Source organism: Arachis stenosperma, chromosome 6 (assembly GCF_014773155.1).
Source record: "Arachis stenosperma cultivar V10309 chromosome 6, arast.V10309.gnm1.PFL2, whole genome shotgun sequence".
NCBI lineage: Eukaryota > Viridiplantae > Streptophyta > Magnoliopsida > Fabales > Fabaceae > Arachis > Arachis stenosperma.
In genome coordinates, this window is record NC_080382.1 from 145,655,405 (window position 1) to 145,674,702 (window position 19,298).

The 19,298-nt window shown below is 30.7% G+C and overlaps 1 protein-coding gene across 1 annotated transcript; it reads right to left on the reverse strand.

Moving 5' to 3' along the window:
* Positions 1-7,574: 7,574 nt before the first annotated feature.
* On the reverse strand, positions 7,575-17,860 carry LOC130935430 (exocyst complex component SEC3A). Its single transcript, XM_057865176.1, has 25 exons — positions 17,583-17,860; positions 16,848-16,918; positions 15,994-16,074; positions 15,808-15,875; positions 15,600-15,702; positions 15,266-15,414; positions 14,968-15,085; positions 14,436-14,540; positions 13,876-13,977; positions 13,659-13,796; positions 12,948-13,076; positions 12,780-12,860; positions 12,609-12,683; positions 11,935-12,108; positions 11,710-11,851; positions 11,524-11,588; positions 11,159-11,329; positions 10,980-11,059; positions 10,079-10,160; positions 9,494-9,591; positions 9,253-9,361; positions 9,085-9,153; positions 8,434-8,499; positions 8,261-8,350; positions 7,575-7,877 (listed from the first exon to the last, which is right to left on the reverse strand). The coding sequence occupies exons 1-25, from the start codon at positions 17,755-17,757 to the stop codon at positions 7,767-7,769; spliced, it is 2,652 nt and encodes an 883-aa protein (XP_057721159.1). The 5' UTR covers positions 17,758-17,860; the 3' UTR covers positions 7,575-7,766.
* Between the last annotated feature and the right edge of the window lie 1,438 nt (positions 17,861-19,298).

Consider the following 19,298-nt stretch of genomic DNA (forward strand, 5'->3'; position numbering starts at 1 on the left):
TACTCTATTTAGTAGTTACAGGATAAATAAGAATGGTTCCATCTCTTCAAACTATTTCACATTTGAGTCACTTGCATTTTTATGTTCAAAATATTGGAAAAGGGTTATACTAGTAGTGCCACTTGTTATAAATATAGTTTGGTCACATAGCATATAGATAAATAAGATAATAATGCACTCAACAAAAATAAATTATAGTGCCTTGAAGACCGATGGAATATAATAGATTATTTTGCTAATGCTATTATTAATAAGAAAAAGTTTAGGCACTAACTACAATATAAGTGAATTAAGTTAATTTTTTTAATTTTAAATTTTAAATTAAAAAAATAAGACAATGAAAGTTTTTTTTTTTTTTTTTTGTAGCGAACTTATTTTTTAACTAATTAGCTGGAGTTGATTTTATTCTTAATTAATTTTTTAGTAGAATGATGATAATATATAATGTGTAGTTAGTTAGAAATTAGAATATTCTTTATACTACGTACATTTTTTTTAGTTATAAATTAAATTAAAGTTAAAAAGAAAAGCAGCCAATAGGCTTTTTTTTACTCCCGTATTATAAATAATTTAGAAGTATATTATATATTAGTAATATTATAAATTAAATTAAAGTTAAAAAGAAAAGCAGCCAATAGGCTTTTTTTTACTCCCGTATTATAAATAATTTAGAAGTATATTATATATTAGTAATATTAAAGATATAAGAATTTAAAATTATTTTATTTAACTTAATATTTATAATATCTAAAATTACTTAATTTTTAAAGTAATAATTAAAAAATATAAAATAAAATAATTTTAAACTGATTTAGAATTTTTTATTTTTCTCTCAAAATATATATCTTCTCAACAAATGCTAGCTCTGAGTGATTGACTCTTTTATTTTGTTATCATATATGAATATGATATCATCAGCTCAGTATATTATTAATTCTTTTCTCCCTTTCTATAATTTTTTTTTGTTTCCATAGTCGAGCCTTAACATAATATTTAAAGCTTAATTAAGCCAAAACAAATTATTTTTACATGTTCACATCGTAATCTTGTTGCATACTATTTTTTTACCGGCATATGTATATAAAAAATATTATCTATACACAAAAAATTAATTATTAAATTAATAATTATATATTTATGTATAAATAATTAAATACATATGTTGTTTAACTTATTTTTAATATATATTTCGTCTTTTACAATATAATTTATATCAATAACTATTTAATAACTGATTTTTTGTGTATATGTAGCATATAATTATACTTATATAACTAATAATTACATAATATCATAAATATATTCAGATTAGTATATAAAATTGACTAAAAAAATATATATCCGAATCACTCTTAAGAACCTATAAATCTAGTACTATCATGTATTGAGAGTATTAAAAAAAAAACATCAATACATTATCTCTAATAAAGATCAATGTTACATATTCACATTATATATGTTTATCAAATAGAAATCTATATCATATGATTGTTAAATAATTAAATCTAAGCCTCTATTATTAAGGCATTCCACATTTAATCCAAATTCCGAATAAAGTAATTAATTATTTTTTTCCATTTTTTCCCCAGAATATGAATAGAGACGAAACCATCCTAATCTCATGTTCACACTTGAATGCTTTATAAGTAAATTAAACTCGTTTTAGCAAATATCCATAACACGAGTGTTAAGCGTGTGCTAGTAACCTAATAATTAGTATATGTATTAGGAAAAATTTTGGTAACCAAAATTTTTTTCAGCCATAATTAGCCAAAATTTTCCATAATTCACTTTATTTATATCATTTAATATCAGTTTTATTTTTTATCCCACTCTCTTATCATTCTACTTATCACCGTTCTTATCAAATCTACTTATTAATGATATTAATTATAAAATCATATCCCTTTTTATTAGGTATTATTGTAATCAATACTTAATATTCCTTTTTATAATTTGATTTATATATATAAAAATACAATAAAGATTAATAATAATTATATTTAAAAACGGTAATTATAATATCAATTACATTAAATAATTGTAATTAATTCTTTGTTCGTTATGGTATTTATCATCAATTATTGGAGATTTGAAACATGAAAGCTATCCTAATATATACTTTATGTTAATTCAATCATATTCATTCAAAAATCACAAGAATAACACCATTGCAAGCACAATAGTGTATAAACCAAAAAATTTTACAAGAAATTATTTTTAACTAGTTTTGATGAGGTATGGTAATAAACCGATTTTTTTGTGTTTTTATGTGTATTTATAATTATATTGTACTACTATGTTCATACACATAACATTCATACGTTTATATACATAACATCCATAATTACATACAACTAACATCTAAAAATTAAATTCATGTTTATTAGATATTACAATCATACACGTATCATTTTTTAGTTATTGCATAAGTAACTATTAAGTTAACACAGATATTTTTAAATTTTATCATAATTGAATTTAAAAAAATGTCAAATTCTTAAATTAATTTATTCAATTGATAAATTTACTCATAACATCTATAAATTTATCCACATAACATATATAATTTCATATTAATAACATCCATAATTTATACTCATAATATTCATAATTTTATACCCATGATGTCTATAATTAATAAATTTTTATAATTAATATTATCAAATTTTAAACTATACGTCTTATTGTATTCTTCAAATTATCTCATATGTGCACTAGTAGATCGTGATTTTAATTATTTTAATATTTTTTTAATATTCATATGTATGCTTATTTATTGATTTTAATATGACGAGTTAATAATTATTTTTAAAAAATTATTTTTAAATTTTTGTTTATATTTTATATTTTATTTTTTATTTTTTATTTTTTAATAGTCTATATGTAAAATATAAGTTGTATAGTAAAAGTTGTTAAAATTTTTTAATTATTTAACTTTCATAATTTTTGCAGAGAATTATTGCATTTAATGGATAATAATGTGATTGAGAGATGTTAGAGATTTGATTTGAGAGAAACTGAAATTGATTTTGGAAAGAACATTAATGACTCTAAATATGCAGCAAAATGATAGGTGATAAAGAAGATAAGTGATAAGGAAGTGTATGTCACTTGCTTATCAAGAGAATGAAATTTTTTACATAATATTTCTATATTGTAATTATTTTTTGGCTACCTAGCATTACCCATATATTAATGGAAAATATGTGTTTATTAAGACAAACTAATTAATAGCCTTATTAATTACAAGTAGTACAGGGGATCAATTATCTCATCTTTATCTCCATTAATTATTCTTCATGCATGCATGGTGGTTAGACCAGAGATTAGAGAATACTATATATATATATGGATAATGGACTAATCAAGTCGAAAATCTCAAGCCACAACCTAATTCTGAATCTTTGAATGTACCTACATTTTTGTCAAGTTTCTTTGGAGAAGAACCAAAAGATCGAAGAATTAAAAGAACTATCACTTCCTTGACATCAACCGGGTTTGCTGGGTCCACCAATTTGGCCAGTGGGGCTTTTAATCCCACATATTTAGGGCTGTCAAACGGGCTAGCCCGGCCCATTTAGGCCCAGCCCATTAAGCCCATGGGTTAAACGGGCTGGCCCATTTAAGCCCGCTTTATTCGCGGGCCAAAATTTTTAGCCCGGCCCATTTATAGTCAGCCCGATGGGTTAAACGGGCCAGCCCGTTTATCGTTTTATTTTATTTTTTAAAAAATATTTTGACAAAAAATACCACTTTTAGGTCAAAAACCATTTAAAAATTTTTTTTTTTAGTTGATGGGTCGGATTTTCGGGTCGGATCGGAAAAAATATTAGCTAAAAGTGTTACTTTTTTAAAAAAAATGAAAAAAAAATTAAACGGGCCACCCGTTTAGCCCGCGGGCTAGCCCGTTTAACCCGTCATTTTTTTCGGGTTAATCGGGCTCAGCCCGTTTAGCCCGAAATTTAAACGGGCTTAATTTTAGGAGAAAAGCCCGCCCATTTAAACGGGTAAACGGGCTGGCCCGATGGGTTTAGCCCATTTTGACGGCCCTACACATATTGGCTAATAGTCTTTATTATTATTTTTTTAAAAATGTTATTTATATACTAAAATCAACCATTTAAATCAGTCACTAATATATTTATGTATAAATATACGTGCAATTTAATTTATTTTTAATATATATTTATAACATATATTTTATAAATACTGATAGCTAATTTTAATAACTGATTTTAATATACACATAGTATAATCGTTATTTTTTTTATTTATAATCATCCACATTATGTATTTTTGTCTAGTTTAATTCCTAGTTAGTAATTAGTAATTACATTACAACCTTACAATTATTGAAAATATAGTACTAGTATGTAGAATACGTAAAAGCCTTAACTAAAGATTCTCTCAAACAATAACATGAAACATGGGAAACTCAATATTATTTGACTCTACAGGAAAGAAGGTGGAAGCTCTCCAATTAGGTTTGAACTTTGAACCTCATGCTCTTCGTTGGTATAGTTGAATTAATTCCACTCTCCAATTTGGATTAATTCTTAACTTATTATCAAACTTCAATTGCAAAAGGGTACACGAAATGATAACTACAAAGTTTATGTTTAAATTAATTTTGTAGAAATTATAAATGGTGAATGAGTTATTAGACCCTTATTAGGCATACCTAATGAAATTACAAATTAAATTAAAAGAATATGATTGAGGTGCCAACAAGTTATGACTTAAATGATATAATTTCTCCATCTTTATTTAAAGATTTTGGATTTAAGCTTCACTCCTAACTTTATAAATATATATAAATTCACGCTAATTATTTTTTATATGCTCATTACAGTTGTGTAATACATATTAATGAAATTTTGGGTGTGTAATGCATAACTATGGGACTCATAATTGGTTTTAAAAAAATCGTTAGTGTCGATTTGTTTAAAATCGTTACCAACGATTTGAGTGAAGAGGAACAATAATTAGAAAGCTTTGGATCAACAATCAATGGCTAGAATCAACTTAAAAAATGAGAGTAACGATTTCATGATTGTAGAAATTCTAAAAAAAATTTTGTCTTACTTAAAATCGTTAATCTCATTTTCACAATTTTTTTTGTCTCTTTCTAAAATTGTAAGTCACTATTTCTTATGACATTAAAAACTCCCATATCAGTACATTACATCAAATTAATGTAATGTATTACACTCTTTCAACTGTAATATCTAAAAAAATTAGCCTCAAAGATTGCTTTTCCGTCCATTCTCAGATGCTTTTTCAGAGGTCAAAGTCAAAATGAGGCACACACAACAACACATTCTCATTCTTAATTAGTTCTCATACTTTCTCGCTACGTTCCAAGTTTCATTCAACTTTAAAAGGTCTAATATAAAACTCAGTTCTCACTGCCGGCCAAAAATACCCGCCACTATCTATCTCATACATTTTTTTATACAGAAACAAATTGTTGAGAACGATGGATGTGATATGGGGAAAACAAAACAAAAAGAGAGGAATAGAGAAAATAAAAATAATATCGATCATCACTTTGTTTGAATTATATATGTGGCAAGTGCTATAATATAATAATTTGGAATCAAGGTGAATCATGCATTATATATTTTGATACAATGGATTAATAAAAATGGTATAAAAGGCACCTCAATTACCTACAGTTTATATCTTTAAATTTGATGTTGCATTAGAATGAAGTGTACCTTGAGAGAGAAAGTTGCATGAATGATTTCTCCGAAGAAATTCATCCACTAACAACAGTGCTATTTTACTCCCACCACTCAAAATGTATAAAATAATGATGCTGAAGTTTATTTAAAAAAGTTTCAAAGTATGGAAATGAATATATTTCGTTCGTTATTGCTAATTTGATACTATTCCTATTTGGCATGAAACAAATGTGCCCAAATTATCCTTCAATTATTGCCTCCCACTAATAAATTATGTCTTCCATCAACAGTTTTATGTTTCCAATACCATTTCCTCTATCGAGACGCAGACAGTTTCAATTTTCATATCCTAATTATTAATTTTTGAATATATATATTATCTATCAACATATAATATCATAAATTACATAACAAACGAAATAATACTAAAAATTTTAATAATGTAAGCCAACGGAGCTAGTAATCTGATTGATTTTTAAGACCAACCACCTCGTATCTGTATCAGATATATTATGGACTATAGCAAGATATAAAAATTAACGTTAATTTTTGGAACATAAATTGGCATAATATTTTCCATATTTTTTCCCAATCCACTCTTGTATACATTAATATATTCCTTCTGTTATAAGTTTAAACTTAAGAGAAGTAATTTTATGGTATAATATCAAAATTTTTAGGATTAAAAAGTCTATTAATAAAACAAACAAGATCACCAAAAAAAAATTTAAAAAGTACCTGTTGCCTAGTTATTTTATTTTTAATCTTTTGTCAAATTAAAATTATTGACATACTAAAATCAATCACTAAAATCAATTATAATGTATTTATGTATAAATAAATATATAATTTAATTTATTTTTAATATATATTTTATAGTAGTGTTGATTTTAATATAGATCTAATATGATTGAAGTCTAATATAAAGGTGTTTAACAGTGATCGTAGTACTTAAATATTTAAAATTAACACTTTTTTAATAAAGTTCTCTTGGGGGTGCATAGTCTAATGGATTGCTTTTACCTACCAAATCTTTGGAAGAATATAATCTTTGAGTAGCATAAATCTAATCATGTACGCAAATGTGTGCTGTCAATCACCACTTGTCACATAATCACATGATTAATCATGTACCAACAACGTAATCAACTACATAATTTAATTTATACGAAAATAACAATAATAAAACGAGTTTAGCTTATAGGAGTATTGGAGTCTGCTAAAACAACTTTTGCTTGCATATTTTTAGTTAGTTAACAACATTAAATTTATTATAGTCGTCGCTATATATGTTTGAATTATATTGATAAAAATAAATTATCTAACAACGGTGGCGACTTCACGTGGGAACGGGGCAACTAGGAAAAAGTCAAACTAGAATTATTATTGGTAATGTTGTTATATATATAAAATTATAAACAGATAGACAAGGAATTTAATCCATCATATCTTGGAGAAACATAAAGATTCGATATTTAGCAGGAGTTGAATTACACAAACTAGGATAATTTCATATTCATCCATACTCTCACTTAATAAGTTGCATTAAGCCATATTATGTCTAGAACTCAACAACTGATATCTACCATGTTCGGATTAATATATAGCTTGCTCACCATATATGAAAAAACTTATTATATTAAGCAAGTTGCATTAAGCCATATTATGTCTAGAACTCAACAACTGATATCTACCATGTTCGGATTAATATATAGCTTGCTCACCATATATGAAAAAACTTATTATATTAAGAGATGATAAGTAATTCTAACTAGCTTCTTGAACTGATGCATTGCACGAAATAAATTTTTCTTAGCATAATAACATATATCATAAAATAAGCTAGTTTAAAGAAGCATTAGATGCTAAGGAATGGTAATTACGTTGGCCACTTAACAAAGATATTCATTCATACCATTCTCTTGATGATGCATTAAAATGCTTGCTTCAATATAAATTAGAACTACAAAAAATAATGACTTATTGAATAAATAAAATTAAATAAAATAGTTGAACTGACACATTGCAACTCAACATAAGATGGCAACATAGCGTTATATATACATACACACACCTTTACATGGAGGCTAAAAGTTCTCTCATCTCTGTTACCGAAGGGATATTCTCATTAGGGTAAATCTTAGCCACAAGTTGTGCAAAACTTTCGTACTTGTCAACAAATTCCTTCTGCAATAATTTTGAGGAAGTAGTAAGAAAATTGTTCACTTGCATACATGATGTTCTTAGTACTAAAATCTTTCCTGAGGCTTTCTATGAACTATCATGTATATAAAGGTATTTCCTTTTTCTGTTGTGAAAGTTAACTAATTTTGTTTCTGTGAGAGAATTTGATTACAAGTTATTGTAAAAAAAATACACACACAACATAAAAAGTTAACTCTATCTGATCTTGCTAATTTGCTATACATTGTGCCATCCAAACTAAAGCAGTTTCAAATTTGGTATTGAAATATTTACTCCATTAATTTGGGCATTGTTGGCCAATTATAATTTGGGCTGTTTCCTACATATAATAGGTCTTTTCTTACTATAAGTATTTGCTCCATTACCTTGCATTTATCCCATAAGGAGGGTAATAGTTCTTCTGAAGTCAAGTTCTTCTGCAATTTCTTGTACATTGCAGCAATGGACTTGTCAACCTGAATAGAACAGGAAAGACGATTCACAGGTTAAGTATATGCGAGCCGAGAGGTGCTTAAATGGAAGATAAGAATCACCTTACCCCCGATAAACTGGATTTTAGCATCTTTCGAAGATCCATCTTTGATAGCCCGAGTTGGAAAGGAATCTGAAATTGTTGCCATTTTTTTAACAGAAGAACATAAGATTTTTATGAATTTTAAAAGGCAAATGTTCATGATTTCGGTGTAAAGTCTGCTAACTATTAAATCCATATAACCAAGATGTAAGGACAAATATACACAAATATAATGCTTTGAATAAGTGTCTTTTCAGCAAAAAATAATTTCTCTTAAGATCATTTGTCAGTTGTGAATATCTATGAAGAGTACATTTTTTTCCAGTTTTATCCTTATAGCTATAACCCCAGTTAAGTATACTGTAGTAAAACTAATATAACGGAAAGAGGCAAGGAAAAATATAGTCAACATAAACTAAAATTTTTCAGCATTTGAACCAATTTAATAATTTATCAACTCGAGTTACAACCTTAAAGGGCACATTCATGGATGGAGTGTGTAACCAAGATGTACTTGGGCAAGCTCAATGAAAACTTAAAAAGTGATTAGTGACTCTACAGTTATATGAGCAAACTCCATGATGAGCAAAATACATGCAAGAATTCAAGACAGATGAAGTTGCTTTACTACAGTAGTTTATGAAAGATTAACAAAAAAGAACTATAAACACTAACCTCCTCAGGTGCAACTGTGAACATCAAGTCCTCAATCCTCCGATGAAATTGAAAAAGGCGCTCGAATTGCTAATTCAAAGGAAAAGAAGAAAGGAGAAATAATGAGTTGGATCATCAACTCAAGCAATGGTATAGAAAATGATAGAAAATAGATAACAAGTTACTCACATAATAGATTATCATGCTAATATGGCGCGTACAAGCTTGCTCATAGGCTTCACTAGCCTGGTGATAAAACTTGGCCAAAGTAGGCACAATGTTGGCAAGGTCATACAAACTGTATAAAATGAACAAACAATGTTTGAAATGTGGCATTTGGATTTCTTTAATAAAATCAACATCATCAACAAGTTGAAAATAAAACAAAGTATCAAAGCTGCTTCTTGGCACAGGGAAATGAAAAACTTGCCTATTTTGAAAGGCGGCATAGTTCTCTAAGAGAAAAATATCAGCATACTTTGGATCTGTTTGTGCTATTTTTTCCAAAGTCGCAAACATTATGCTAACCTGTCAAAGTAACATTTCCACCATTGTATGCAAACAAAGGTTAGGACATGTGCTACACTGGATTTTCAAGACAGGTTACTCATTGTATGGTTTCCATAAATTTTATTTGGGGTACTCCCTCCAATTGGAAATAATTAACCACTTTTTAAATATTGTTCCGACAAAAACTGAAATTAGAAAATTTAGATAACTAAATATTTTTTCCTCTAAGTATACCACTAATCAATCAAGTGAAACAAGGATATAATGCAAGGGAGATAATAAGTAGAAAAAATAATTATGGGTAATTTAGTCAGATAATTTTAACTTCTTGTAACTTCAATACACTTTTAATTATTTTCTTAATCCAAGTTAACATTTAAAACTGGGCAATTAACCTAATCATCTGTGAAGAGCAGGTGCTTGAAAGTAATCCTTAACTAGAACTTTCGCAGAAAATTGAATCGGACATCATAAAACTATACAAAGTTTTTAGCAAATCACTTACAAATTTTGTGTATGCCTGGTCTACCAAATCCCTAGACTGTCCCTGAATATACTGCTCCATCCGAGTTGCCAGGGTTGCAAATCTATACAACACAATGAAAAACCACTTAATATCAATCATAATTAAAGATTTTGGAGTTAAGATATATAGAAAATGCACTACTATAGTAAATAGCTTAAGAATGACAGCTAAAACTTCTGACTGCTGCCTAGACAAAAACTATTATATCATGTACTGAGGATAAAGTAGAAACATCTCAACCAATCTCACAATCGAATTATACCAACCTTTTGATGTCCGAATTCTCTCTCTTCCTTTTCTTTTAATCCACAAGTTAGAGAAAGTCAAGAGATAAAATAGAAAGAAAAAAAAAATATGAAGGGAGATATTAAGCGAATTCTCTCTCTTCCTTTTCTTTTAATCCACAAGTTAGAGAAAGTCAAGAGATAAAATAGAAAGAAAAAAAAATATGAAGGGAGATATTAAGTGGACGAAAAGAAAAATAAGCTTACTCAATTAAATTCCAACTCTTTTAATGAAGATAAGTAATAATTTTAGATTATACCTAAAAGTAAAAAAATGTGGATTGATCAACACTTCCATTTCGTGCATGTCAATCTACTAGTTTTAACTTAGGTTGATGGAGTACAACACTATGGTAAGTATGTTTTACTAGTCACCAACTAATATTGATATTAATGCGTGATTTTCATGCAAGTGGAAACATGCACCCCTGGCTCACACTTGTTTAAATATTATAAGATGCAATATTTAAAAAATATTAAAGATGCTAACTAGAATTTAGGATCACCAAAAATATTTACAATCTAAATCCTCACACCAAAGTCAACAAAATCCTAATCCGTATACATATAAAGATAAATACAAGAATCCATTTTACCTGGGAATGTAGGATAGGACACCAACTTGGCGAACATTGCGTTCATTCCTTTCAATTTGATGGCAAGCTTCATCAACAAACTGCAAAAATACATTTCCAAAAAAATGATTTTATTTTTCAGAACATCAATATTCTAAATGTATGTAGTAAAATTGGTCTTCATGAATTTTGTCACATACACGGCCAAACTGCATAGATATACGAGCCTCTAGGTCACCAAGCAAAAGGCGTACAAATCCTGCTGCATCAGCTTTCTGACCGGAAAGATATCGTTCCGTTATTCCATGCATTGATATGCAGCGCAAGGGATCAATCTTGTATGCCCAATCTACAACCGCGTAGAAGTCTTCCTAAAATCATAAAAATACTGTTAAGAGACTGAGAGATCAATATATATCATGATTATCACAAGGGAAAAATACTATTTGTGTTTCTTTCGACATGATTATAATGTAATATTGAGTGATTCTAGATCCCTTAAGCCTCACAAATATCAGAAGCACAGTAAACATGCTAAGTGATATAGAATATGTTTGACACATACTTGAATTCCATCAAGCAAATCCTGAAGTGATTCGTTTAAAGCTGCAAGCTCGGCAGAATTTTTACCTACAAAACAGAGAAATTGTCAAATTTTGGGGGAAAATGAAAGAGGAAAATCAAACTAAAATTTATGAAATATAACTACAAAGTACAGGAAGGCTATGCTAAGAAAGTCCAGAACGCATACCAGATTTACTGTCATTGTCATCAATGTCCATAATTCCCAAATCATCATCGTCATCATATTCAGGTTTATTACCATTAACAACACCTCCTGGAGGAACAAGCGTAGGAACTTCAAAGCACATGAAGTGTGCAAAAAATGAACTCTGCAGTTTAAGACCAATGAAGAACTATAGATTCGAAAGATCATAAACAAAATATTTGTTGAAAATGAAAGAATATCAATTACCTCATCCACCAGAAGTGGGATAAAAATTGTTAGCATCTTTGCGTAAGCATCAGAGACTGTTGAAGTGTCAGTGGCATTGACATTCTGACCAGAACCTGTAGAACCTTCAAGCCAAACCGTGGGGTTCCTAGATGCTTTAGTACTAGCACGAAGTTCATTTGCAAATTCACGAGCCTGCAAAAGAATGCATGAACCTCAGACTCTATATGCATATCAAAGCATAAAAAAACAGTTTAAATACAAATTCATATTTAAATGGATAAACTTAATCTCTTAAGGGGATCTCATAAAATGGTCCAACTTTGGCATTTCCTTTTCTTTTCTTTTTTTCTTTTCCTTCCTACCTTTTTTTTTTTCTTTTTGTTTCCCTTTCCATCTTTATTATTATATTAAATCTAAGTGGTCACGTTAATTAGATTTATTTTTTCCACAAAAAACCATCTATTGATAAACTCTAAACAACAATGACTGATTTTTTTTCCAACAAACTCTAGTATTGATGTTTTACTTAACCCATGTGCATATTAATAATAGGACAATTACTTTTTACGGAATGTAGTACCTTCGATAATACATAGTGCTAACTTGTTAAACAACGATAAAAGAGCAAGCCATATCAAGAATGTTAATGCCAGGCAATTAAGAAACATAAAGCAATGTGGTTTATAACAGACCTCTCGGCGAAGAAGCAAATTTAGAGAACTGCAATAAGCTTTTCTCAATGGACCCAAGCAATTCTTGTCAAGACTCTGCAAGTTCATAAAAAGATATTTCAGGGAGAAAGCATTAAAAAAGACTCCGCAAATACGATTTGACAAAATATCACAAGTCGTCCACAATTTAACCTTTAAGTGTTGCAAGAGACGTGCATATGTCCTGCATTTGTACCGCAAATCCGCATGATCAGGCCTCTTCAACTGTCCTCGCTGTTTTGAGAAAGCAGACAGAGATTTAAAAACAAAAGTTGCCGAAGAAGCCGAAAGTTTAGTTCTATAAGGAGTTTACAAAAATACCTGAGAGAAGTAGCTTTTATCACTTATCATGAAATCCACCAAACTAGCAAAGTAATTCCTCAAGAATTCTGATGCTCTCCTAACAAAAGTAGTTTTTAATTTTTCAAGTTCTGCACGCTTCTCTTTAACCTGTGTTAGGTAGCATGAACCACCACAAAGTAGATGATTTTTAGGTGTGTACAAAACAAGCTTTGGGATACCAAATTCATAGTGCTCTCATAGAGATTCTCTCCAAACAAAATGGTAGTCAGCAATGAACAAAAATCATACATTTGTTACCTTCATAAGTTTGTCGCCTTAAATATGTTTTTGATCCCTATAAATGAGTTACTTTGGTTTTGGTCTCTTTTTTCAATATTAGATTTTCGGCCCTTATCACTTGGATATTGTGTTGAATGATAATGTTAAGTCAAAGAAGATTTAGAAAATATTTATAATAAAAACAAAACAAAGTTTCATATTTTTAATGTTTAACATAGTTTTAAAATATTTATAAGAACCAAAATCTAGATGGACCGGGGTTTAAAAAACAAAAATCAAAATGGCATATATTTACAGGTGCTAAAAGTATACCTAAGCCTAAGTTTTGCACATAATACCTTGCTGAAAAATAACAAACAAGCATTCATATCCCACAATAATTCTGTTTCCCAAAAGGTTAAACAATGACAGACTTATTTTGACAAAAGAAAAGTAAGAGAGAGGACTTACAGCTCTCATATTTGCATATGCAGGGTCTAGATTAGGCGCTTCAAGACCACGTAAAGCACCAGTCAACCATTCACATGCTTCTACATTCTGAAGCATTCTTGCTTCATCAAATGAACCTCCTGTCAAACTTGATGCATACTGCATCCAACAAATAAACACATGATAACGAAGTTCATCAGACTTAACATATAATATAGTTCATCTATTTAAGACATACCTCTGGAGGGACATTCAATCCTTCAAGAAGCTTATCGAGCTCCTCAATGAGAGATTTGTTGTTTACCGATTGCATTACCAATTTGTTATTGCGGGATTCTATCTGGACATCAGATAAGTTATTAAGAGAAAATAAAGATATCAGTACTTTTTAAGAACTTCTGAAATGGAATTTATTGGCACTACATAATCTAGTAAATACCCTTGGAACTGATTTTTAAGATAGAAATAAATATGAGCTACTCATACAACACTAAAGGTAAAATAACTAAAATCATTAGCATGTTTACTTTATTGTAAGCAGGGAAAAAAAATATTTATATTTTTTAATTTTGTAGAAGCTGAAGAGAGTAACCTTCCAGAAGAGTTAAATTTCAGCTTTTCCAATTATACAGAAGATTTTTGTTGTAGAATCACTTTTACCGTAAGCCGCCTTGCATTAACAAAGGGGCAAAGAAAACTAAACAAATGAACCACGACTTCAGCAAGCACTACTTTAAAATCACAAAATAACTTGAGGTTAGGAAAACTATTTGAAACTTGAAGGGTACAAGCCCTTACTGATTCAATGTCCTCTCTCATGTGCCGGAGTTTCACGTTAAATATGTTTAACCATTCATCCATGTCATCCACACAATTTGTTGCTGACTCAAGTCCTTGCATCACCTGCAAGGCAAAAATTAGTATGAAGTAGAACCCCTTCATATAACATGATATAATTATTGGAAATGATGAATCAGAAACATGGAGATTTGTGACAATCAATTGCATTTTCTGATCAGTGTTATCACTTATCAATTATCATATCACAGCAGCTCTAACAGATTAAGCGACAATAATTAGATCTTGTTACAACTTAGAATGTCAGCACAATTTGAATCTTTTAATCAGGCATGGAATCAGAGAAGCTGGCTAAACTTTGTACAGAAGTCAAGAATCCAAAGTGTTATTAATAACAAAAAAGTACACTTTGATGCCTGTCAAACTGCTAGACTGCTAGTTGAAGTGATAGTTTAGACAACCTAGGTTTGGCCATTTGAACTCATAGATCAGAGAAGTGAGCTACTATAAAACATTGAAATGACATTATTACCCCATCCATCAAAGGTTCACTTTCTAAAATGGCATGCACGTTTGCTGCTTCTAGAGCTTGAAGCTCTCTCTTCAACCTTTCAGAAAATGCCTCAGCTTCACCAACACCTATGACATAACTGCATTGCCATTGTGAAAGATGTAATTTAATTAATAAAACTGAATTACATGGATCCAAGTCCAACAACATACATTTTTTGTCAGAATACACAAAAACAGAGGCCAACACTTTTTCGATAATCTTACACATCATATTTAACTTCAATTGAACATTTAAGACAAAGAAGAATAGCACCTACGTTCCCAAAAGAGCCTCCATGTCCTCTTCCTCTGCCTGGGAGACAAGTTCCTTTTCGACATTGACTTTCAATTCCGTCTCGGAAACAGCAAAAGCAACAGGAACACCATCTCGAACTTTACTCTGAGCAGGAGCCGTGGGTGTATTTTCCTATTTCACATTTTGCAAAATTGAAAAAATAGAAAAACAGATTTCTACAACAATTAACTGCAATTAATCACTACACGAATTGTAAAACAGAATATACAGTAACCAAGCCAATGAAGCAAAAAGTACTCATGGAATAGAGTGAAGAAAGCACTTTGATTTAGATAGTAGATCATCATCAGATGTACCTTAGCCCAAAGAGCCATCTCAACAACATCTATACCAACAACCTTAGGGAGGCGACCCAAAACATCTTTGCATGTGTTCAGGATGCAAAGAAGGAGGCGATTCCTACAAGAAAAGTAGAGAACCAATGAGAAAACTTCCATTTCCTAAAACAGATCCCAAGCACTAAATAATCCATGTCTAAGTCCTCATTTCTCTCAAAGGTAGTACCTGTCATCAATATTGCGCATTGTCCACTGAGGAGGAGCCACGCTCTGGCTTCTGAGGTTATCAAATCCCTACAAAAGCATACATTCGTTACGGTTGCTCTGATGTTGCTTTTATGCTTATAACTAAGAACAATGTTTCTAATTAGAACATAAAGATCTGGTCCATTTTGGAAATTTTAAATTTTACCAGCGTAAATGTACATCCACTCGGGTCATTTGTCAAAACTTCCACTTTTGAGAGGTACTTCAGCTTGTATAGTTTTGCAGGCTGCAAGTACATAAACTTTTATTGACAATAGTAAAATATAATAAAACCTCCATAACAGGCTTGTAGCATTACGGGGAACATATTCTGCACATAAATGAGTCAGACAGATGTTTTGCGAAAGTGAACTTTGCAGTTCTTACTCTTACAGATAAGATAATTGTGCCTTGTGCCCCAACAACTTATTTTTAGGTTCAATGGTTTTTACACTTGTTTACATTGTTGAATAATCACTCCTCCATAGTGTTAGAAATAAATCCTGGGGAGTTATACATTTGTGTATTGATAAGACCATTCACTATTTCTTGAAGCTCGATCTCTCCCCCGGATGAACCATAGAGCCAAGAGAAACCATGAACCAGAATAGAAGAGCTTGCCCCACCCATGAGTATTCTTGTTATTGCTTCGACTCATATTCCCCAAAAAGTGGATCCCGCTCTAATAGCTCCGAATAAATTAAATACATGCATTAAGATACGAAGGCTTCTTATTCCACAACAACGAAAGCACTTTTTCACTGAGCCGAAATCACTAACTAATACTAATCTAATACTAAACTAATACTACACTAACTAATACTAATCTAATACTAAACTAATACTAAAAGCGATAAAATTACAACATTTTTGTTCCCTAAAGTTTCATCTTGAAGTAGTGATCATGATCTCATAACCTACAATAAATAACCTACACGGCTATACCTAACCTAATACGGGAATATAGGTAGCGAAACATGAGAATATATGTATTTGTAACAGCTTCAGAAGAACAAATACCTCAAGAACTCCTCCCGTAGAATACTTCAAAACATGAAGAAATGCTGTTGTCCTCTGACCTTTTGATTGCACTGCAGGAAATAGCATGCTGTCACAAACAACTAAATCTACATACACAATCACTTGTTCTATCCTGTCATTTCATCAAAACCATTTTGCAAACTTACAAACTAAGCTAACGCAACATAAAATCCTCAATCCTCTTAATTCTTACAGAACTAAATCCAAGCCACAAAATGTGGTCATAAATAGTCAATGTTCAATCAACTCTAAGTTTTATTCAACTAGTTCAACGCTTAGTCCACTCAAGTAACATGTCAGAATTTGAGAATTCGAATCTTTTTAACGGTCAAAGAAGCTCAAGCCAGAATAGCCAAACTCCAACACATTCTGAATGTAATTGAATCGAGATTTCACCTAAGCCCGTGGAGCCTAACGACACATGAATAGTAAGGCACAACTCGCAAACTCGCAGGAGTTTACTCCTAAATTTTGAACTCGATTTCGGACCTGAACTCCTATTTTAAAAGCTTAAAACAACAGCGAAATCTTAGACAAGTAAGATAATTATTTTTTCCCCTAAAGTCAGAGCAGCAAGCATGATTGCTGCAAGTTGAAGAAAGCATACATGAATAATTTTGAAGGGAAAAGAAAAAGAGCAAAGTGTTTTGCATCAAGGTTTGTATAGTTAAATCTAAGAGGAAAAGGAAAGCAGTGAAGTGAAGAAGTAATTACTGGAGAGAGCAAGAACCCTTGGCTTCGCCATCTGGCGACCAAGCTTGGAAGATTTTCCCAAGATCCCGTGGGATTTTGCTACTCTGATCGCCATCACGATCTTCTGGTGAGGATCCTCAATCGCCGCCGTGCATGCCCGCCGGAGCTCGCCATCGTCGGCACTCGGTTTGGCCATTTTCCGATCTCGAAGCTACTACGACGAGGAGATAGTAAAGTGCTAGAGAGAGAAAGAGAACTAAGCGCGTGTTGTTTTGTTTAATGTTCAGACACAGTGAAAAGAGAAAGAAAAAAAAAAGTTTTAGAAAAGTAAAAACGGTTGGTCGTTTTGGATCTTTTTAATGTTTGGACTTTGGAAGACTTCTTCTCTTCTTATTAAAAGGGAAAAAAAAAAAGAGAAAGTATAGGGAGCTAATGGTTTAAGCGTATAATATGTACAATTAAGGTTTATGCAGTATTAGAGATATGATTATTAGTGTTACATTATTCTGTCAGGTTTTGCTTTTGGGATGAGTGAGTTCATGACATGCTATTAGAGTTCTAGATTCGAAATGAATCCCAAAATCACCTTAACCTTTTGGGATGAGTGGTTTTATGACATGAGATGTTTATTATCCCTGGTATCTGGATTGATTATTCTGGATAGTATTAGTGATGTTCATTTTATTCATGGACCAAAGATTTAGTCCATTATACACATTGTAGACTTAGGTCATTGTTCCTTAGCACTACTAAAAAAAATAGCTATTTACATATAATTAAATTGACACAAAAGATAAAAATAAATTAAAAATGTTAAATAATCTAACCATTTTTACGCATGATGTCTTGAACGGTGATCACCTAATATTTTTAACTGCTGTTTACTGGTTTAAACTTGTTGAATTCTTATTCGGTTATTTCTTACCACGGTTACGTTCCAAAAATAAATCACTACTCTAATACCGACATGCTAACCAATTTTGAACCGTATCAATATTATTAGAGTTTGTATTGTTAAAAAATTTGAATTATTATATGTTTGAACTTAAATTCATATTACTTTCCATAAGCCGCTAGTGTAATAATATTGCTCATTTGAATATCTGATAGTTGTTTATATAATATTGTAAACGAACAAGCCCATGCATTCTACCAAAGCACGTCAGGATTTTTCGATAAATTTCTCAATTAAGAGGACAGAACAGGATACCATCATCTGTGAATTGTAAACGAATCAGCCTAATACTATCTTTTTCCACTTTCAGACCTATGATCAAATTTAAATCTCTAGCCTTATTCAACATTTTATTTAACACCTCTGCCACAAAAATGAAAAGAAAACGGTGATTGAAATCAAACTTCACAATTATACCTTCCTTTTTATTTTAGCTTTCCTCAACCATGCTACAGTTCCGCAACTTATTAACGCCCCCATCTAAAATTTGCCTATCCTGGAATAAACGCCGATTGCACCTCTCGGATCAATCCACTCATCACTTTCTCATCCTGTTCACAAGAATCCTTAAGATAATTTTGTAAATACTACCACCATACTAGATGGTTTTGAGACAAGGGTAGGAGTGGCAAGCGGGAAGTCCGCCCCGCCCCGCCCCGCCTAGTGAAGCAGTCCTAGAATTCTAGTCTGTCCCGTCTAACTGCGGGCTGGCAGGCTTAGCCCGCCAAAGCTCCTTTTTTTTTTTTTTTTACAATTAACTACTAAATAATATATATAATGTT

Coding starts and splice junctions, on each gene's coding strand:
- LOC130935430 (XM_057865176.1), bottom strand. CDS start 17,757: ATGGCCAAACCGAGTGCCGACGATGGCGAGCTCCGGCGGGCATGCACG. Junction 13,077..13,658: donor CATATGCAAATATGAGAGCT/GTAAGTCCTCTC, acceptor TACCTAACACAG/GTTAAAGAGAAGCGTGCAGA. Junction 8,351..8,433: donor TAAAATCCAGTTTATCGGGG/GTAAGGTGATTC, acceptor TGTTCTATTCAG/GTTGACAAGTCCATTGCTGC.